The 24,211-nt window shown below is 33.9% G+C and overlaps 1 protein-coding gene across 1 annotated transcript in view; it reads right to left on the reverse strand.

The window, feature by feature from the left end:
- Smn (survival motor neuron) overlaps nt 1-24,211 on the reverse strand; it is a 110,393-nt gene that overhangs the window by 61,729 nt on the left and 24,453 nt on the right. The window contains exon 3 of the mRNA XM_090406383.1: nt 12,333-12,422. Coding sequence (XP_090262509.1) covers nt 12,333-12,422 — 90 coding nt within the window. The remainder of the gene's footprint in view (nt 1-12,332; nt 12,423-24,211) is intronic.

Consider the following 24,211-nt stretch of genomic DNA (forward strand, 5'->3'; position numbering starts at 1 on the left):
TATTTACTTTCCTCCTAGAAGCCTATTTACTAACTTTAAAAAATCAGCAGAAATATGCTACTAAAGCAAACACCAGGGCTCAACAAATACACTCATCCCTTGCAAGTAGCAGCAGACTGGAAAATTCCATTTAATAAACAAAGTTTTTAAGGAAAAAAAAAAAAAAATAGATGCTACACTAGTAATCACACAATGTAACTTTGACTTACTAAGAGATATTAAAAACTGGGATCTTTGGCAAGCAGTTTTTTTTTTTGTGGCAATAAATTCCTACCTTAGGCAGAATAGATAAGTATCTACGTCTCTTGGCATAGAAAATTGATTGGTTAAGTTGATATTTTGCAAGTTTACTACAGAAAAATGAAACCTATGAAATGATGATTCCCTGTTTAGTGATTTAGAACTACCACATTATTAAAAGGTAGATTGCTTTTTTAAGTGAAGTGCACGTTAAAAGACCTGCAATTGGGATTATTTAAGGTAATCATTTCAGGCAGAGCAATATTACAGTACTCAGGAGACTTTTTGCAGCAGCAGTATTATGCTGTTTTTATTTATTTGTTTTTACAAAATATCAAGAGTTCAACTGGGTGATAATTATTTGAAATACTATTTTTTTTCTTAAATAATTATATTAGATTTCTAAAATGCATTCATGTCATAAACCAAGAAACTAAAAAAACGATTTTCATCAAATCATCCAGCTTTTACCTTGTGGGTAATTTTCTGTAAAGTTCTTATAGAGAAATTCATAATTTTTATTCAAAAAACTATTGTGAGCTGTCCAACACTAGTCATTCAATCTCTCTCTCTCTCCTCCCTGCACACATCTCCTGCATATTAACCGCCCTACTGGCCGAGGTGGTCGAAATAGTCAGCCCATCCTAGCATTTTTCAAATCAAAACTACATCAACGTTCTAGTTGTTTTTCTTTTTATGAACAATATATGATATTCAATTGCATTACTCTGTTTCCGATTCTCAGACTTAGATTTATATCCAATGATATTTCAGCAGGCACTCTTCATCTTATTCTTAAAATTGCAACAGATGATTTTATTTGTAGGCTGCACATTACTATAATATTGTTATTTTGTTATGAGATTAATTGTATTATTTAATCTCTGTTTCTAACAATTTTTTTTTATTTTTTTATTTCCGAGTGTACCTATATATGTAGAAGGGTTCACTCCAATTGGTGCTATGACTTTAACTCTTTCTTTCAGAATCCAAAAAAAAAAATCACTGACTCAAGACTAAATACAAAATAAACACATTTAATAAAACAAAAACAATATATACACTTCAAACAAAATACACAATTACAAAATTAATTGGATCCAAAGGCCTTTTAAATAAATTTACAGTTAAGAGATCAGCCATTCTCTGACTCAATCTATTACTGATTTGTTTAACATATACTTCATCTCATTTTACTAGGTTAAACACTTTGTTTACACAATAACAAAATGTACATAGCCAGTTTCTCTGTTAAGGCCTCATGTAGCACACATTAATTCTTCTTGACACTGAAGTGTAGATATTCTGAATTCACCTAAGTATAAACACTTTCACTACATGCAATTCTTTCCAATCAGCATTTCTTCGAACATTCCTTTAGAACGTCATTAACAATATCTTTTTTTATTTATGAATACTTATTGACAGTCGTCCACCTTAAAACTCAATTCTACAATTCCCTTTTCGGAATCTGCTATTAATCTTCTAATTAGCGTTTTCTCAAACATTCCTTTAGAACGTCGATTGCAATATCTTCCTTTATTTACCAACACTTGCTGACAGCCTTAAATCTTTAAAAACTCATAACTCTACGATTCCCTTTATGGAATCTACTATTCATTTTCCTCCTAACCTAAATATCAGCCGGCCAGCGTTCTCTTTTCTTCCCGAACGCTCTCTTGTTGATTCTCGTTACCTCGATACTGAATGCTTTCTCTGTCAGCAGTTAATCGTCCATCAAACTCCTCGGCGAGCATGTGCACTTCATGGAAGTGGCAAGTGAGAAGCTAAGTATAATGGCTGACACGTTGCACGTTGTCTCTGTTAGCAACAAGAGAATGTCTGAAAGTAACACAGCTCTAAAAATCCAGTAAGTACATAAATTTTTAACTACTTTACATCTCATTTTGACAAAATAACATCAATAATGGGCACATCACAAGTGCCGACAATATGTATTATGAAACCAAAACTAATAATGTACTAATATAAACAATTTGTAAAAATATTCAGAATTTTAAATTATGATTATTTTTACAATATCCCATCTTTAACTGCTGTAGATATGCTGAAAATATATGAAGGATATTCTTTAAGGACTGATTCAAAATTTATGCTGATTTTGAACATTTAACTGCCCCCCCCCTCCTCTCTAATGGAATGAATTACATAACTACAACTATTTTCTACTGGTTTGAAAGTCTCCACAAATAATATTCAAAATCTATTACTTCATTTTATCATTCTGAAAAAGAAATAAGACAATAATATTGTCATATCTGTCGAAGCAGATAATTCCAAATTTCTTCAATCTAAAATCAGCTGTTTGGCTGTCTGCTGAAATTATTCTAAGTTTTAGAATCACTATACTATACTTCACCAATGTAAAATTGTATATGCATGCCACAAAAAAGAAAGTTCAATAATGCTAGTTCTTAAAATGTTTTTTTAAAAACACCATATAAAACTGACACTTTTTTTTTTGTGTTAACAAAAAATGTTAACACAAAAAACAGAGTACAGTGTTATTATCAAGTGATCCCTCCTGGGAGTCCAAAGACACCTACTCTACAACTCTCTGTCTCAACCACTTAAACCATCAACTACAACGAACCACAACTACCATCATCTACTCCAACGCCATCTACTGTCCACCACCACCACTAGTATTTTCACAGACAATCACAAACATCCATGCCCACAGCAAGATTCAAACCCGCAGCCTTTTGGCTGGAGAGTGGATAAGCTAACCGCTCGTCCAACCATGTTATGCTCTTCTTTTTCTTAAAAAATAGAAATCTAAATATTACTACTTTTGCTGGTTGCTATTTCTGAAATAATCTATGTCACAGAAACACTTGATAACAATTCTCTTAGCTGGAAGAAAAGAGAACATTTTCCCAGAAGTCACACTAAAGTGCCTCAGGCTGTAATGCAGAATACATCAATGTCCTATTTCATTTTCAGTTGTTGATTAGTTAATACAGTATTTATGCAAAATAATTTAATTTATAATAATCACACTCCCTTTTATTATTAAAAAATTATGCGACACCTCCAAGGAGTCCAAAGACCCAAGAGAAGCTATCTACTTTACAACGCTGTTGCCACCACTTAATACTACTAAATAATTAGGAATAATTTTATACAATTATCTTGAAGGAAAAAAAAAAAAAAAAGATTTGAATTCTTTAAGAAAAGGTGCATGTGTTACATAGCTGTTTAAATTTTTTGGATGGGTTATTTACCTATTCAACCTGCAGATATTTCAGAGAATTTATTTTCAAAATCGTTTGCAAGGCAATTGTTACAAATATATGAGCATGATCCCTAAATGTAAATCACTTGGGGAACATGCTCATACATTTTAGTGTAAAATAGTACTGAAGTATAGCTACTCAAACAATGCCACATATGTAAACTAGTAGAAAATGTCTTTAAAATGTGCAGTGATTTCTTCTTTGTACTAAAAAAAATAAAGATAATAGTAAGAAGAAAAATATGTACTATTTTCTTTTTCATCAGGTAAATTTGCAATGTTCTTTGTGTTTTGAAAAGTGCACATGATCACTTTATTGATATTTTTGCCAACAGAACATCCAATATAATTATAAGAGTACCATTTTACCATTTTTCTCCAACACGAGAAAAAGAAATAAGGCAATAATATTGTTGAATCTGTTGACCTTTATTGTAGGAGTTGAAACCTTTATGACCTCTTGACTTAAAAAAACGTTGAAAACAAGAAAGATTTGTTGAGTGCGCATTTCAATAAGAATTCTATTAATTAACTGTCATAAAAATACATGACTAAATTATCTGAGATATGTCCTATATGGAATTGATTTACATTTTGTTAGATTTGAAGTATTCCAATCACCCCCATTTTATTCTTTTGTATTTCATACTTTTCGCAGTATGTACTTCAAATTTCAGTATCTAAAACCATAACTTCATTTTACCCATCGAACAGCAAACTTTTTTAACAATGAACAATAACAGGTAATGTATTAGTAATAATGTACAATTTTAGCTTATCGCTATTCCCAAAACAACAATACTGGGACTCAGCAAGTAGTAGTTGGAATAATCAAATAGCAAAGAAATAGTGTGGATACAGACAAATATGAGAATAATTATTTCATTGCTATTTGAATATTCCGACCATTACTTACTATTCTTGGTGAGTCCCAGTAACGAGTTGTTTTGGGAAGCAATAAGTTAAAATTTTTACCAATACATTACCTGTTATTGTTCATTCTTAAAGTTATCTTTATATGACGAAAGTTAGATATGAAGGTTAATATTATTTTCCACCCTTAAAAGAAAAAGGAAGGAAGCTGAACTGCATGAAATAATTTTTCTGCATTTTTTTATACAGAATCTTATTTTTCTCCCCTTTGAATGTCTTAACATTTTTTTTTTACTTTGCTGTTTTGTAATAAAACAATTATTAGTGCTACTTTGAAAATTTCTAATCTGTAGCAGACACTCCTGAAAATTTAATAGAGTTTGACTATATTTATTAAAAACAATCTTATAATAGGCGAATTTCAAAAACCAGTTACATTAGATGGGATTGTGGTACACAGGATGTTTCAAAAATTAAGAAACGTCTCAATGATTTAGCCTATTATTCAGAAATCTTTGTTATATAATTAAGGCAACTTATATATAAGATGCCTTAATTATATTCCAAATATATATCTCACATAAGAAATTTGGAACCCATATCACATCAATTGCTGTGTGGAGAAGATGGTAAAATGTTCACATTATTATTATTATTTTTTTTTTTGTGAAATAATTTACTTTTCAATTTTAGCATGTTTCCCTCCCCTGATAAAAAAACTGAGATTTCTTGAAAAAATTTGAGTATCATGAGCATCTTCTGTTGAGGATTGCTTTGTAGGTATTCACAAAACTGCATGTTCTGATAGTAACTGTTTTTTTTTCCCCATTAGAAATAAAAATTTGATAACAGTAAGAGTTAATTTTTTTTATTCATTTTTCCAGAATGAATGAGAATAATTCCTAATTTACGCTCATGCATAGACCTACACTTTTTACCGTGTGTAGGCATTCGGAACCGAAATCCTATGGAATAGGTTGGTTACTCCTTATTCCTGGAGGTATCCTATGACTGGAGCCTGTGTATTCAGAGCCGGTTTGCCTGCTTATTGGATGAAAAACCCTGCTGCCCACACCCAAGACACTCCTTCCCCAGGCATATGGTTGCGAAGCACATAGCCACTAAGCTAACCGTGTGGACATGAGAAAATAGAATTTAAATTATTGTTATGTAACTATTATTATTATCACTATGCTGTTAATATAGAATACAATTTGCATTATGATAACACAATATAAGTTTTTTGATATAAATTGATATGCACATAAAAAGTCTCTTTATCCCACTTTTAGTAAAATATTACAACAATAATAATGTTATTTTGTATGTTCTATATTCTGAAAGTAGCCATATTTATTTTTTCCTTTCAAGTAAAAAAAAAAAAATTGAAACTGTGCTAGGATGAACAGCAGAAACTCATATATCCAGAAAACTTTGCTTTGCAAGAATTGTGACTAAGAGTGTTTTTATAAACACTGTTTCTAAAACAATAGAAATATCCCAATTTCATTCCTTTTTAGAAATTAGGACTCTTCCCCATGCAAAACTAATCAGTCAGCAAATATGCATTTCACAGATGAGATATGTGGTCCATAGTTATGCCTCTAAAGCAAATGTGAGGAGAGTGCAACAGTTTTCTTCAGTTAGAAAACTTGGGTTCAAAATTATGTAGTAATATGAGAACCTTCATAAGGGCTTTTCAACTGAAAATAAGTTAGTCTCATACTGAAATGGTTTTTCCTTACCAGGAAGTTATTACATTTTTCAGCAAATAGACAAAGCACTGGAAAATATCAAACGCACAATGTACTTGCCTCACAGTTGCTTCTCCATAATTCCAATCAAAACAAAATCACGGCCTTAGTTGTCTCATCATTTTCTTGATTGAAATAAGTAAGTTTGAGTAGCCAACTGGAGAGGGTCGCTGCTTTTATACTAAGTGGCTGCAGATTAGGATCTCAATACTGGCACAAATGCTTATGAAAATATTTAGAAAGGTAGATGAATTTGGTCCTGTAATTAGCATAGTGCAAGGCAAGGCCATCACCCAGTTTATTGGAGGCTTGAAAAAACATGTTTTGTCTTATCTCTGATGTTAATTACCATATATATAGCATTAACATATTATAGATTTCTAAACTTTTGTGGTTGTGGATTAAAAAAAAAGTATTTGCATGTAGAAGGCATGTGTCCTGATGGTCCTCCCTATATTTATTTTATTCCTTCAACAAAAAAGGCACTTCAAGAGGAACAATATATTATTCTGTATGTTATAAAAACAACTTGAACAAATTCCTCTTCAAGAGGAATTGGAATCAGTGCAGTCAGGCATCTTTCCATCAATATTCGTAATCTGGAAAAGGACTTTTGATGATCCTGAAGGGGAACATTTTTGTTTTCATACTGTTCCAAATTTATACATCTTGAACAATATAGAACACCCTAAAACAAGGGTGAACGCACTAAGCAGTTTTACATTCGGGACATCACATTGTCTCCTTTACGATTTTTTTTTAAGCAGACATAACATTTGCCTTTTTTTTGCCTTTTTTCTTTTTTTAAAGCTGTGGGTGATAGTTTCTGAGAAATGGTTCGAGTTACTAACGCTCAACAACAAAAGTCTGAAAGAAATGCCTGTTTTCCTGCTTGCTGTAGAAGGAGCATAAATTTGTAGTAATGCTTTTGTAATTTCTACTCTGTAATCTAGATATGTTATAGTACATTTGTTTTTTCTTCTTGTACAGCAGAAAACCGTTCCCAACAATAAAATCCAATACATGTCAAGACACATTTTAAATATTTATATGTTGTGTCCTCATTACAGAGTAAAATGATAGCTACTGACTGATCGTACCTGTAGACTCCACCCATAGTGTCATTGTATGCACTGAATAGCATAGCAATGAATTTGTCTTTCTTGAAACCATGATTATCTCTGGATTGTGCAGGGAAGACAGCAGAAAACCATCTTTTTGGTCTTTCCAACATAGTGCAAAGACATTCCCACTGATAAGCTCAGATATCTCCCTTGACAGTTTTCTTGATGCCAGTCTGGAGGCATGCCTCACCTTTTTGCATTTACATACAATAACCATAGTGGCAGCTCGTACATAAGCACTGACACTGCAGCACCCCCAAGGAAAAAATGAAAAAATTAAATTTTGTTTATGTTTATAAATAATAACAATGCTTACATTATATAAATGCAATACAACATGTTAAAGGTTACAGCTTATGTTTGACATTGATTGAATAGTTAATAATTGGAATTGTTCGATTAATGCTTTAGATTATGAAACAAATGCACTGCGATCTAATGCAGTGTCAGAATTATCACATCTGACCAATTGCAGCTAGACTCGCCGATATTCGTTTGCGCTTCTCATTGCACATTACAAGATTCCAACTATGTGGAATGATTCCAGTGTTGGAATCTGTGAGATATGAAACTTTTATTATTCGTGCACGTTCAGGTGAGAGTGAACTATTTTTTGTAAATCTTATTTTATTTTGTTAAAATAACATATAATTATTTATTTATTATAGATACAAGGCTGAATAATGATGCGTGTCACTGTTGAAAATATGAAAAAAAATTAGATTTTTTCAATTATCGTTACATGAAACAAATGCACTGCAATCTAACACAGTGTGAGAATTATCGTGCCAATTGCAGCTAGACTTGCCGATATTCATTTATAAGTTTTGTCATTGCATGTTACAAATGATTCTGACACTGCTCGTTTGGGCAGTATATCGTATGCTTGCACGTGTTATTTCTGTGAGATACGAAACTTTTATTATTGGCGTTTGTTCGTTGTGAGGGCGAAATATTTTTAATAAAGCAATTTTTTAATATGTAAATTTATTTATTAAATTGGTTACTGATTAGGAAAAAAAGAATTTTTTTTTTTATTTTGTATATGCAGCACCCGCACTTAAAATTTTCACCGGCCGCCACTGAATAACCGTTTACAATGTTGTAAAAGCAAATATGCAAGTTCAAGACCCATAGTAGTTACCATTGTAATTTGGTAACATTTCCAGTAAGAGGTCTAGTAACTCCATTACTACACGCATCGATAGTGGAAGATCCGAACAGTTATGATAAGTACACTCTGCTCTCCCATATAAGGTTTGAAATCCTAAAGATATCCACTTTGCACTTCTCAAAACATAAATTTGCCAAATATTTTGCTTTCTTTTGGGGAATATACTGCTTACATTTCAATGGCATAAAGCTTTCATCAATACATCTCTCTCAGGAATGTATAGTGATCTAAATTTTACTATTTTTCATCATAACATCATAAATTTCGTTGAGGACTGGACAAGGATGTGTTGCCTGATCATATTCCTCATTATTCTGAAAATGCAAATACTTCACAATAAGAAAGAATTGCTTTTTGGTCATAACATGACAAAACATTGGCATGTTCAGAATCTATTCTGCAGACCATACGCATAGAAATACATTTCGAGAGCGAGTTTTTTCGTGATACCATGCACAATTAAAAGGGCTATAAATGTAAGTAGCATGTTGATATCTATTGAGTTCCAAAGTGTACTGTGAGAATGCAGACTGTACCCAACTTGCTGATGTTGGCAAGGATAAATAGTTCTAGAAATAGATGGAAGAAGCCTAAAATTTGCTGTGTCTAAGACTTCAGTAATTACTGGCTTACCTATGAATGGAAACTGTGGACAAGCTGGTGTGCATTTAGTGACAATCACCCATCTTCTGCACGAAGACACGTCTAAACTAAAGACAAATCACTATCTTCAGAGCTGGAAAAGCTTGCCTCATCATCAGTATAAAGTAAGAGCTACTTGAAAGGTGAAGGCCCCAACTTTTTTTTTTCTTTATCCCTAATGGCACTGCTATTGTTTCTGCTATTTGCCATCTGAGAAACAAATTGCATCTTAGATACTTGCTAATGTTCCTTTCTGCTCAAGTAACAAGTTGTAAGCTAAGATTATTGAGAAAGAGGAAAGAACATGTCCCAGTAGACACACTAAAAAGTCTCAAACAGTAATCAAATATATGTAGAAATTTGTTGTGAGAGAGAGAGGAGAGGGGGTAGCCAAAGGCAAAATACAATTTTAATTCTATTATGAATATATTGGAAATGAAATTTCATTTTTGATACATGTACCTAAACATGTTTTGAATAATAAACTATAAGGAAATTATCATTACTTCAAAACTGCTGCACAAATATCTAACTTAACAGAAAAACACATACAGTTTACTTCATAACAGCCATTTATTTCAATCTGTAACAAGCAATTACAAATGCTGGAAACCAGCACTTCTGTAGCACTTCAAGAAGTTGAAGGGCTACAGATTACATTATAAAGATTATACATTAGGTGGTATGATTCAAGATATGTATATGACTAGTTCTATATATGTGACAATCACCCATCTTCTGCACGAAGACATGTCTAAACTATGTATATGACAAGATATGTATATGACTAGTTCTATATAAAATAAAATCATAAAAAGTGCGAACCTTCACACAATCTGTGATGTAATCTCTGAACTAAGATAATGAACAAAAAATTAACTTATTTGGAACAGATTTGGCTGAATATTTTTAAGAAGTGGATTTTCATTAAGTTATAAAATAATTGTTTGACAAAAATAATTATCTTGAATCAAGTTAATTGTTTTGCTAAGATAATTAGCAAAAAAATTTATATCAGTATTGGTCTTCCAAGGTGATAAAATATTTAAGTGAAGAAAGTATAAAAGGATCTCTTATTTTGCACTGGCATTAAAAATTATTATTATACCATAAAAGTGGAAAAAATAAATATAACTTGTAGTATTTAGTCTAATATAACTAAGATTCCAGTAAGACTCCAAGCAAATGCATTTCTTGCTATAGGTAACTGAACACAGCTACGCTGAACACGAGCTAATCTAGTTAAGTGTTCTCGTCGGCGTGAAGGATTATCACACCTAAAGACATAATGGCCAAACTGCATTTTTCATGTTCTTTCAACAGGTAGTACGAATCGTATCCAGGATTTGGTGGATGTATATATACATCTGGGCTGGTAGGGAGGTTAAGGCAATCGGGAAACCAACTTATGCATACTGCTGTTACCTATGGTATGCATACATACCACTCGTGCAGCCAAGCACAAGTGGTCAGTAAAATATTTCTTATCTATTTTCTACATATGTTTTATTTAGTTCTTTAAGATAAAATATTTTTTATGTTTTATACAGTATTTGATATCTTTTTCATAATATTTTTTATTTTTGTAAATAGTAAACCAATTGTGTTGTGCACAGTGTCTGATTTACCTAAACTTGTCTGACTTACGTTCAGATCACTTTATGAACTGTCGGTTGGAACTAACATGGTCGTAAGTCGACGACTACCTGTAATAATTATGGCTAACTGAAGAGATACATATGTAAATCCCTTCTAAACAATATGGAAACTAATTTCATACTTTCTATTTGTATTTTTCATTAATCCTGCATGTTAGATATAATGAAACAGTCCAGCATAAATGTTCTGTTTTACTAGCCATAAAGTTAAATTTTACCTAAGTGATGTATGATCTGTGAAATTTTTTCACACTGCAAGATTTTTTTAAAATGTAATAACAATACTCAGTATGAAATCATAAGGTGACAAAATAATCTAGTTTAATCCTTAGCTACTCAATGTTTAAAATGGCTGATTGCTATCAGCTACCAATTCTGAAGCGCATGGGACTAAGCAAATTAAGGACCAGTTAATGCTTTCTTTCAAAGTTATACAGTGAACAGCATTAAAGTATTGAGACAACTGTGTACAGTAAATTACTTCAATATAAACCAACATAATTCTGACATTTTGCATTTCACATTGAGGTAATCATTGAAGTATAAATATAAAGAGACTAGCTACGTTACAATCCACACAGTATGCCAAAGCCCAGTATTATCACGCTACCTCGGTCAACCATTAACATTACTTACCTGACCTCTGGTGGGGAAGAACATCAGTTACTGTTATTTATATGGCTAGAGATCATTATTAGTTAAGAGTAGTGGTGGCCAGATTAATATTTGAAATAAAAGCTGAAATTGTCCAGTCCTGGAGCTTGAAACAAAAGTTTTATGTGAGTTGAATGTGTGCTATCTATATTCTTGAGATTTTTAGGCTATCATTATTGCTGAGATTTAGGGTGATTGATTAGAATTTCATAGGCTTTAAAGTTGTGTTCATACAAAATTTTTGTATGAGGTAAGGATCGAGTTTCCATGTTATTTCAATGTAGAATGTCCAGGACATTATCAGAAAAGTTCAATTTTCCATAATTATTAAATTTAATATTTTGTTGTGTTCCTTCCAGATTGGAATCATGCATCCTGTTTCACTTATATATATATATGGCAAGTTGCAGTATACGTTGGATACTTTGGCATACTGTGATATAGCTTTTGTGTGCGTGCACGCATGCACTCCAGATCTTAACAAGAAAGTTGAAACATCAAGGTAATTATCTTCAAAATTGATCACAATGCTTGGAACAAATTAAAATACTCTAAGCATTCAGTAGAGATGAGTGGAATGATGATGATACAAAAAGATATGCTAAAGTTTAAAGCTTAGTGTGAGAAGTTCAAGAAGTCAGTTATGAAACATAATGCCAATATCTTCAGAATGGAAGGGAGAGGAGAGACAATCTTTGTTTTTTCCCCCTAAATTCACTGTAATGAGCCTTTCACTATAATAAACTACATATTTGGTCTTAAGGGTTTGCTATTAAAAAGTGCCTAGTATAAATAACATTTTTAAACCACACATGACAAAATCAAGAATTAAGTCAGGATTTTATCTGGATGCATATAGTAAAATTCATACATTAAGAGAAATATTTATATACCATTATTTGAAAAACTAACAATTAAAAAAAAAGCAATAAAAGGTATAACAGTATTTATTACCTTCAGTTTATTTTTTCCTTTCTTTATTGATTTTGGGATATTCTTTCCATTGACACTAACAAATTCTTTGTTGCGTTGTGCAATTTCCTCCTTCAAAAAAAATTCAATATCTTTCTTAAAATCTGATGACTGCAAACAACTTAATACAGCAAGTGATAATTCCATGTTAACAGTGAAACAAATAGTAGAAATGAATTAAATGTAAGATTAATAGCCCAAGTATTTTGTGTCTGGATATTACTGGGGATACAATATAACCTGTAATGTGTACACAACATAAAATCAAGTGTTAATGATTAAACTGTAAATCTGAAGTGTAGCCATTAAAACTAATATTTAATTCATTCCTAAGGATTTTTTTTTAATTCCATTAAATTTAAAAATATTTTGGTTTAACCAATAAGAATACAATTTGGTCGGCTAAATCCCAAATTGCTAGCCCATCCTCGTCCGTTCAGTATCCAAGTAAAACTGCATGTGAGAATTAAAGAGGTATTTGACTACTGAGTGTTCCTGGCAAGATTCAGAACAAGTCTATGAAGGCTAAACAATAGGTCATGGGTTTCACCAAAATATCAATGACATCAAGCACCTGCTGCAGAAACAAACCTTTGTTTCTGTTTGCAGGAAACTTATTTAAAACACAGTGAGGATCCTATCTTGAGGAATATCGCTCTTGTACATATGGACAGAAGTAAAGATGCTCCTTTCCATCATGTTCAGCTTAATACTGCTCTGGAAGCAGTAGCAATTTGCTTACCTGTGGGATTTCAAATCCCAGCATGCTCAATATATTTACCACTGGGTTCCGAATCAAATGAAACTGAATTATCTAATAATGCAACATCAGACCTACTCATAACGGGGGACTTTAATGGATATTAAAGTCCCCCGTGTGGAGTAGTGCCAACACAGATAGATAAGGTCATATTATCATCGAGCAAATGCACAACAACCATAACCTATCCTTTATTAAAAACACAGCCTTCTCCATAAGCCTGGTCTTTTATACTTTACGGTCTGCTCCCTTGCCATTTTTCTACTGACCACATGGGATGTTGATGAAAACATATGCAGAAACATGTTTTGGGGGTGCTTAAGGGTCAAAGCTGTATAACTGAGAGGAGACCTCCACATAGCCTTTAAAGGAATGCAGAGAACCGACCAGGGCTTCTGATCTAATGTTCAATCCTCACCTTCTCGTGGTGCACCCAGTTGGGTATCTACTTGGATACTGAACGAACGAGAATGGGCTGGCAATCTGGGATTCAGCCGACCAAATTGTATTCTTATTGGTTAAACCAAAATGAAAAATGATGGTACGACATGACAAAATTTCTTGTCGGCTGGGGCATTGCCCGGTTAAACAAGGCCCACGTTGTTTTTGCCAGGGAACCAGGGCGAACAGCGAAAAGTCAGCTACTGGAACAAATCTGAAAACAAACCGCAACACAACATCACCAGAGTTAAAGATCGGTACTATCAATGTAAGAAGCCTGAATGGCAAAGAAATGGAGCTAGCTGAGGAATTAGATAAGTACCAGATCGACATAATAGGGGTGACTGAAACAAAACAGACAAAAACTGGTGAGATCTTTCTGAGCAATAAATACAAAATGTTATATTCAGGCAATGAATATAACATTTTGTAATGTGGGCAAATATGAGAATGGGGAACTGGACAATGAGACTTATTTGTGCCTATGGTCCCACAGAAGGTTCTACTAAGGTAGAAGTTGAGGAATTTTTTGAGGCTTTAGAAAAAGCAACTGACACAATGAAAAAGGAAAAGTTAGTCCTTGTTGGGGATCTAAATAGCAGAGTAGAAAATGATTGTGAGACATACAAAAATATTTTGGGAAAATTTGGAGAAAAGAGCAAAGCTAATAATAATGGCAAATATCTGTTGGATTTCTGCTCAGCACATGGACTGGTTATTACTAACACCATGTTCCAACATAAAAATGTGCACAAATTCACATGGAGAGAAGAGGCAAGGAATAAGAAAAGTTTCATTGACTATGTTATTGTTGATAGTGATGTTTTCTCCCTGGTGCAGGACACCAGAGTGTACAGAGGATTTGAAATTGGAAGTGATCACTATTTAGTCTTGAGCAGTATAAAATTGAATTTCATATTGAAAAGAACGACATGAAAGAAAGTTTTAAAACGAATAAAAGTTGAGCAGCTCTCAGATATGAACTGTAGACTAAAATACACAAATATTATTGAAGAAAAAATCAGAGTTTGAGAACAGGAATCAAACCTTGGAGATTCAGTGGCAAACTCTGAAGAAAACATTGATTGATTCTGCCAGAGAGGCATGTGGTGAGGTTGTCTGCAAGGATACAAAAAAATCAGAACTCCCTGGTGGACACAGGAAGTTAAAGAGGCAGTGAAGGAAAAGAAGAAAGCATATCAAAAGTTCCTGGCAAATAAGTCAGCTTGTGCTCTTAGAGAATACAGAGACAAATGCAAGAATGTTAAACGCTGTGTAAAACTAGCTAAACAAAAGTCATGGGAGGACTTTGGCAAGAATATAGAAAATAAATATCAAGAAGGTGGAAAAAAATACTGGAGGTTGCTGAAGAAGCTTAGGAATGGAGGAAAGAGTACTGTAAAAGGAGTTAGAAATGATAAAGGTGACATGAAAACGGAAGAAAAAGATATCCTTGAAGTATATGGAGTAATTACTTTGAAAAACTGCTAAATGAAACAAGCAGTGATGACAGCACAGTGGTAAAAAACACTGACCAGGCATGCAGTTAGGAATCCATATCCATACTTGAAGTAGAAAAAGCCATCAAAGGCTTGAAATGTGGAAAGGGTGCAGGAGTAGATGATATTCGACTAAAAATGCTGAAATATGGTGGTATAAGTCTTACAGTGGCTGCACTGCATAGTTCAGAAAGCCTGGAGAGAGGGACGAATTCCCGATGATTGGAGTAGAGCTCTCATAGTACCCATATATAAAAAGGAAAATAAAACTGAATGTGAGAATTACAGGGGTATTTCCCTACTGAGTGTTCCTGGCAAGATCTATGCAAGTATACTTGAGAAACAGTTGAGAAGAATTGTGGAAGAAAAGCTTGGTGAAGAACAAGCTGGATTCAGGCCAAATAGAGGCCGTCAGGATCATATCTTCACTTTACGACAAATAGTCGAGAAAGCATGGGAATATAACAGAGATCTGTAGTTAAGTTTTGTCGATTTGGAAAAGGCATATGACAAGGTGCCAAGAGAGAAGCTATTCAATACGCTACAGTTATATGGTGTCAATGGGGCATTATATCAAGCAATACCTAGTCTTTATTTGAGTTGTAAGTCAGCAGTTAGAACTGAAGGAAGTAATGGAAGATGGTTTAATGTTAAATTTGGTGTGAGACAAGGATGTACATTATCCCCTCTATTATTCATTATCTATATGGATCACATTATGAAGGAAAGTGGTATTAAACATGATATCAAAATTGGAGATGTTAATGTCAGCTCTTTGCTTTATGCGGATGATGTTATACTTCTAAATAAATCCGCTACAAGTCTGCAGGATTCTCTGACTAAATTGAGTAGCTGTTGTAATAGATATGGTATGAAAGTCAGCAATAAAAAGACAAAGAAAATGAAAATAGGCAGAATCATTGAAAATGTCAACTGTATTGTGAATGGAGAACCTGTGGAACAAGTAAAACATTTCAGCTACTTAGGCACGATTTTTACTGAAGATGGTAAATTAAATATAGAAATAGACAACAGAATCAGCAAAGCTGGTATGGTAGGAAGTCAATTGAATAAATTCACATGGAATAAGAGAGAAATTAGTCAGAACACTAAATTAGCTGTATACAAGACAGTGTTCAAACCAGTTTGAAATTATGGATCTGAGAGCTGGGTCAGAAGTAAAACACTTGACCAAAGACTAGAGACTGCAGATATGAGAGTCCTGAGAAAGATTATAGGTGTGAACAGATGGCACCAATTGCAGTATCATATTAAAAATGAGGATATTAGGAAAGAACTTGACATTGTCAACATCCAGGAATGCGTTAGCAGAGCTAATCTCAGGTAGTATGGTCACTTAAACAGAATCGGCGAAGAAAGATTAGCAAAACAAGTGTTCTCTGCCAGGTTGGCAGCAAAACGAACCAGAGGAAGACCAAGATATAGGTGGATTGATACGGTACAAAGTGCCTTAGATGATAGAAATATAAGATCTGATAATCTTGGAGTCTTGACAAGTAATAGACTGATTTGGAGGAAAATTGTAGATAGGAAGTTAATAATGATGTAATTTTTTTCATTTAGTACTATCATATCCTGTACACCCCCCCCCCCCCTTGAGGGTACATGGCAGGAATTTGATGATGATGAAACATGTTTTCATCAGCATGTCGATGATTTTACAATTTACCGCTATTCCTGCAATATGAGGGTCATTAAAAGGCAACTTCAACAAGCCATTGACTGTATCTTCATGAGCTCTTTGTCATGGGTTAAAGTTATCTGCAGAAAAAAAAAAAAAAAAAAAACTATGTACACTTCTGGAAATGCACTCTTCACCCCAATCCTGATTTAAGAATGGGACAAACTATTATCTCCTTACTTTCAGATGCCAATTTTCTGGGACTCATTTTTGACAAAAAGCTAACTTTCTTTACACACATTCATCATCTTTGGGATAAGTGCTAAAAAACACTGAACATATTCTGCACTATCTTCTACAGATTGGGGTGCTGATCGATATTTATCATGCACTTTTATGTTGAAAGGCTTTATACACACAAAAGAAAACTCCTTCCAACCACACTTGGGGATGGAACACCGAGTTTTACCCTGGACACCATGAGCACCACAGCAAGCTTTGGGCCCATCCCCAGACCATGGGGTAAATCTTCTTATGACCTGTGGACATCCAAGAAAGGGGAGGGGGAAAATCCAGGTAGTCCTTTCACTATTTTGACTTCTGCTTTGGTAAGCCGAGCAGTCCTCGATAGTCTAGCAAGAATCAACCATCTTTTAACCATCTTTCAAAGTGCTGTGTACCTGCTGCAATATAAAGGAGCTCAAGTCTGGTCTTCATCTCCTACTATAGATCTAAAGTACACCTCATACACTTTTCTTGCTAAGTGTGATTACTGGTTTCACATATTTTAAATGCCATTTCACTGCAAACAGCAAAATGAAGCTCCACTGTTCATCCACTTAAACTGTCCAACATGAAAATATACTCCACAAAATCACTTTAAATGCATAGCACCAGTTAAAATTAAGATAATTATACATCGCATGACCACATGTAGAACTCTGATAGCTTGCTCTCACTCTTCAATGCAGTATAATCATGACATGCAAATGATATATGACTGAACAACAGTGCATGAGTAACCCTCACAGGCCTTGAACTGATCCATAATGTTGCAAAAATATAATTTTTGTGTTCATCATCAATCTCCAGATACGTACCCCTAAGAGGTGTTCAAGGCTAATATGACAGCACTGCATGATTAAGTTTATATTATATCTCCTAACAACAATTTTCCTCCAAATCAGTCTATTATTTATGAGAACTCCAAAATTGTCATATCTAACCTTTCATGCTTCTAAGGCACTTTAACTGAATCGATCCACCAAGACCTTGGTCTTCCTCTGGGTCTCTTTCCTGCTATCTTGGCAATAAATACTATTTTGCTAATCTTTCCTCACCCATTCTATTTAAGTGGCCATACCACCTTAGATTTGCTTTGCTGGCACATGCTTGAATGCTAATAATGTCAAGTTCCTTTCTAATATCTTTTTTTAATATGATTCTGCTATTGATGCTATTGGGTCACTCTCTTAATTTTTATCAGAACCTTCATATCTGTGGTCTTTGATCAAGTGCTTTATTTCTAAACCAACTCTTAGATACATAACTTAAAACTGGTTTGAACACTTGTGTACTGCTAGTTTGGTGTTTTGGCTAATTTCTCTCTTATTCCATATAAATTATTCAGCTGGCTACCAACCATACCAGCTTTGCTTATTCTGTTGCCTATTTCCAGAATTTAACCTACCATCTTCACTAAAGACGGACTAAATATCCGAAATATTTTTCTATAGAATCATCATTCAGAATGCAGCTGAAGTTTTCTATGCTCCTGCCTATATTCAGTTTTGGTCTTTTTATTGTTGATTTCATGCCATATTTGTTACAGCTGTTATTCAATTCAGCGAATCCTGGAGACTTGCACTAGATGTTCTCAGGAGCACATCTACATAAAACAAAGAGCTAAGTCTCACATCTCCAGTTCTAATATCAGGCCTAATGCCACTTTCTTTCATGTGATCCATATAGATGGATAAGTTTGGAGATGTGCATCCTTGTCTTACCCCTGATTTTACATTACCATCTCTTCCTTTATTTCTTTCAATTCTACTTGCTGACTGACAACTTAAATATATACTATGTATTGCTCTGTATAATATTCCATTCACTCCATATAACTGAAGTATTTTGAAAAGCTTTTTTCTTGGCACCTTACTGTATGCCTTTTCCAGATCTACTAAACAACAGATTCTTATCATATTCTCATGATTTCTCAACTATTTGTCGTTAAGTGAAAATCTGATCTTGACAACCTCTATATGGCCTAAACCAGGCTTGTTCTTCTCTAAGTTATCTTCCATAATCTTTCTCAACCTCTTTTCAAGTATGCTTGCATAAATCTTACTTAGATGATTACTATGAGAGCTCTGATTCAATCATCAGGAATTGGATCTTCTGATCAGGCCCTCTGAATTATGCAGTGCAATCACTGCAAAACTTTTATGGCTCCATACTTAAGCATTTCTGGTCGAAATGCATCTACTCCAGCTGCCTTTCTACATTTCAAGTTTTTGACAGCTTTTTTCCATCCCAAATATTGATATGTACTCCTCTTTGCATTCCTCTTGGAAATTTTTTTAGTATGGTTCTGTCACTGCTTAGTTCATTTAACAGTCTTTCAAAGTAATATAAACAAAGAATTTGTGTCAATGAAAAGAATATCCCAAAATCAATAAAGAAAGGGAAAAATAAACTGAAAGTAATAAATACTGTTATACCTTTTATTGCATTTTTTTTTATAATTGTTAGTTTTTCAAATAATGGTATATAAATATTTCTCTTAATGTATGAATTTTATCATATTCATCCAGAAAGATTACTCCAGACATCTAGGATATCCTTTTCTTCTTCAGTTTATGTCACCTTTATCTTTGATTCCTTTTACAGTACTTTTTCCTCCATTTCAGAGCTTTTTCAATAGCCTCCAGAACATTTTGCCACCTTCCTGATATTTACTTTCTATATTTTTTACCAAACTCATCCCATGACTTTTGTTTATCTACTTTTACACATAGCTTAGCTTGCTTACATTTTTTCATATTTTTTTAGGACACCTGCTGACTTATTTACTAGAAACTTTTGGTATGCTTTCTTTTCGGGGACTGCTTCTTTAACAGTCCAACATGGTGTTCTTATTTTTCTATCTTTGCAGACAACTTCACCACATACTTCGCTAGCTGAATCAACCAATGTATTCTTCAGAGTTTGCCACTGAGACTTCAAGGTTTGGTTCTTGTTTTCAATTTGTTTAATTTTTTCTTCAATATTTCTATAGTCATGTTTACAATTTACCCATAAAAGTTGTAACTTTAATTATTTTTAAAACTTTCTTACATAATGTTCTTTTCAATGTGACATCCATTGTTATCCTCTGTACACTAGTATCCTGAACCAGCATGAAGATATCACTATCAAAAAATTATGTACTCAATAAGGCTTTTCTTATTTCTTGTCTTCTCTTCTCTCCATGTGAACATCTTTATGTTGAAACATTGTTAGTAATGACTGTCAGTGTTTTGACCAGAAGTCCAATAAAGACTCACCATTATTATTAGCTTTTCTATTTTCTCCAAATAGCAAAGTTTTTCATATGTTTCATTCAAACATACCCCACCAGGCATATGTTCCTATATGCCTGTGGGATTTATTTCCTACCCTGCTTTAGATCTCCAACAAGGACCACTTTTTCCCATTTTCTTTACCTCAGCTGCCTGTTCTAATGACTCAAAAATTCTTCCACCTCTTCCATAGAACCATAAGCATAAAATTTCATTGTTCATCTCTCCATTTTGAAGTTTGCCCACATAACTAACTCTACTTGAAACTGCCTTTCAATCAAGAAGTTTATCTTCATGGTATTGAATGCTATTGTTACTCATTTCTTTACTTGATCATTATTGCCTGAAAATAACATCCTGTGCTTATTATTTAGTAAGATCTCTGGTTTCTGTCTTCTTCTCTCAGTAATACCAATTATGTCCTTGTGGTATTTTTCCAATTCTTCTGTAAGTTTTTGTGTTCAGTCCATTGTTAAATCAGCTACTTTTTCCTAATGACAAATTTCAGTATTTTATAGTAGTATTGAAATGCCCTGTGTAATAATAACCCTTATTTTTTTTTTTGTTTAGATTTCATGATTACATTATGAGTGAAGATGAATTGATAATTTCCCTTTCAAGGTAGATTCATCTGTTTTAAATTCCAAAACGTGCATCCTTAGGAATGTTATTACTGATCTTCAACTCAATACAAATAATCCTAATTTAGATAATAACTAAAGGTGTTTAATTATTATTTCCTATATTTTACCAAAATTAATTCTGCATCTTCAGGAATGTTTAATACCCAAATAGTGGTATTAAACATGTGCACAAAAGCACACTTCAGTAACAAAGATGAACAGGAGAGATGCAGGAACACCTCAAGTCCTATAATTATGCCATCAACTGGCTCTGGTTGGGTGTTCTAGCTGTTGGGTTGATTATCTGCAGATGAGAATTTCCCCATGAGAGGCAGTATGATACAATATTTGTTCAGACCAGGATTTCCAAACTGTGTTCTGCAGAAGGTGAAAATAAAAGTTCAGCTAGACACTCTCCTGGAATTTGTCATTTTAGTTTTCTAAACATTTTACATGAATAAATATTTTATAGTGGAAATATTCTGAGGAGAATAATATTCGTGAATATGTTGAAAAGCTCAATAGATTATATCCAAAATCTTGAGTGGACACGTTTGGGAATCCCACCAGAACACCTGAGCTTGGTGGCAGAGGATCGTAACCATTGGTTGATTCTCTTGCAGTTGTTGCCCCCACAACCCAATTAGGAAAGGTAGGCCTTGAAGATGTATGTATGTATGTCGAAAAGCTCAGACCCAGAAAGCCTAATAACATCTGTGTAGCAAATGTTGGTGACCAAGTCGTGTATTTTTAAACATGGGAGTATTCATGAATTATCGTTAATTTTCACACATCAAAATCTTTCAACATTTAGAAAAGGGAATACCACTGTTTATGACTGGTCATAAAAATTGCCTGCAAGAGGATTATAACAATGGACGGCATATCCTCTGTTCTCAAAACTGAAGAAAATGACATCTGTGTAGCAAATGTCAGTGAATATTTCTATGTTTAATGGAAATATTCATGAATATTTCTTCCCCAACAATTTGAAACTATAAAAAATCTTAGTCCACCAGAGAAAATTAATTTCCTCAGATAACACTGCACTCACACAAAAACACCTTTTTTTTGGGCAATGGTTATTCCTCCCACCAAATAAAAATAAGTTTAAAACCACATACCCTCCCCCCATAACAGATTACAGGAAATCAATTATATATTGAGTTTTATCCTTTATCCAAGTGTTAGCAAACAAAATTTGCACCTGAAGTACTTTCAGGACTGAGGCAACTCGTGGTAAAGGTGGTATAAGTTCTCATCGCTTTCCTTAATATTATGGGAATAATGCAAAGCACATCTCCTTGTGGACATGTATAATGCTATACATTAAGGAAAGGGTCACTGCCCAGATCAGTTTCGACCTTTATTGAGGTCTCATCAGTGGGAGCCAGACCCAGAAGTGGCAATACTAAGGTGGAAGTAATGGAGAAGTCATATTTACCTATATGAGTTGTCAACGATTGTCACACCCTATTATTACGATTCTCTGGATTAGAGATAAGTTTATGGAAGTTTTTTCACTTGGCTATGCTATGAATTATATATTGGGTTTTATCCTTTATCCAAGTGTTAGCAAACAAAGTTTGTGCCTGAAAATGATCAGATTACTGTTTTCATTCTCCTGATCCAAACATCTGTACTGAATTAATACTGAAATAATCCTTAACAAATGTGAACCTTCATTTCCCATTCCACTGCAAATCCCTGACCAGTATCCAAGGAATGTAAAAATAAAATAAAATAAAATAAAAACCTCTAAAGGCAGCACGTGTTCAATGGCTTAGAATAAAAATTCCAGCTTCTCATTCAGCTTATGCTACAGCCAGAAATGTGTAAAAAAAAAAAGGTTATCATTTCCAAACAGACTTCATAAGAATGAAATTCAACAAACTTGCCTCCTTGTCACAACTGGCAAACAAGTCTTCTGGTCTCTGACTAAGACTGTTAGGTAACTTCACACTTTCCTATTCCCACCTCTCCGGAATCCTGATGGTATCATGGTAACCTCACCCAAGGAAAAGGCAGAACTCTTAGCAGTGTTTTCCTCCAACTCTTGCTCAGACAGCTAAAGCAAGTCACCTCCCACCACTACAAACTGCCCACAGCATGCCTAATCTGAACTTTCACTAGAAAGAAATCAGGAAAAATCCTGATTAATATCAATACTAATAAGACTCCTAGTTCAGATGGTATTCCTCCGGTTGTGCTCAAAACTTTTGCCCCAGAATTAATACCCATCTTGTATCACCTAAATAAGATATTATATTATACTTGCATCTATCAAAAGCATGGAAGCAAGTCTTCATCCAGCCTGTATCTAAAAAGGGAGACAGAAGTCAGTCATCTATCTTTCCAAAACTCTCAGGAGAAGATTATCAAGCCAGCTTCTTCACGACTTGGAGACTCATCAGTTAATCAGTGATCACTGATATGAATTCTGCCACACTCATTCTACAGCTGACCACTAATCTCACCTAGTTTTGGACATCATGTCTGCCATAGAGGTCTCCTGAATATGACATGCAATGTGTCATGGTAGATAATATGCAATCATAAAATACTACAGCCCTACTGCTCATACCCAACACCTGGAGAAATATCAATGAATCAGTAACTATCAGGGGCAAATATTCCGGGTGTGCTAAGTGTGCGGTGCTCATCCACGAAATATCAGTATCACTGATTTTTTTTTTTTTTCATTTATTCCCCCAATTGTTTGCAGACTTAAAATTGAACACAATACAGGGTGTTCAAAAAGAATAGTAGTTAGTTTTTTTTTTTTTTTTTTAGTAGTTAGTTTTTCAAATAGAATAGCAGCTAGTAGTGGCATCTAGTGGTCGTCATATCAAACTCTGGGCCAAGGCCGTTCACATGGTTCGTGGTTGCAGAAATATACAATTTTCAAATCAGGACATTCTTTTTGAAACACCCTGTATACTAATGCTTCATTGCCCTCTTCATGAGGGTAATAAAGCATTAGTGTTTCATGAAGAGGGCCCTTTTCAACGCGTAAGCATTGAGTCCCATTCACATTAATAGCCCAGGTGTGCTTTCAAAACACATACACCTTTAAGCCATTCTAAAAGATGTAAAGAGGGAGCAGCAGATGAAATTCTTAGCTTTCTAGTATTTTTAAACTGCTGAGAAGGCATGGCTAGGTGAGCTAACATTTTGAGCTCACCCAGCATCTGTGATTGGTTATTGTTTCAACCAATCCAACTGAACATTGTCACTTGTCATGAGTTGAGTGCTTCCTGTATCCGAAGGCTGTATTACAAACAGCTGTTACACGTTTTCTGGAACTGAAAATTTGAAAATGGATGTTAAGAGAAA

This window comes from Typopeltis vanoorti, chromosome 16 (assembly GCF_054136105.1).
Source record: "Typopeltis vanoorti isolate ZY-2024b chromosome 16, IOZ_Tvanoo_1.0, whole genome shotgun sequence".
NCBI classification, from domain to species: Eukaryota; Metazoa; Arthropoda; class Arachnida; order Uropygi; family Thelyphonidae; genus Typopeltis; species Typopeltis vanoorti.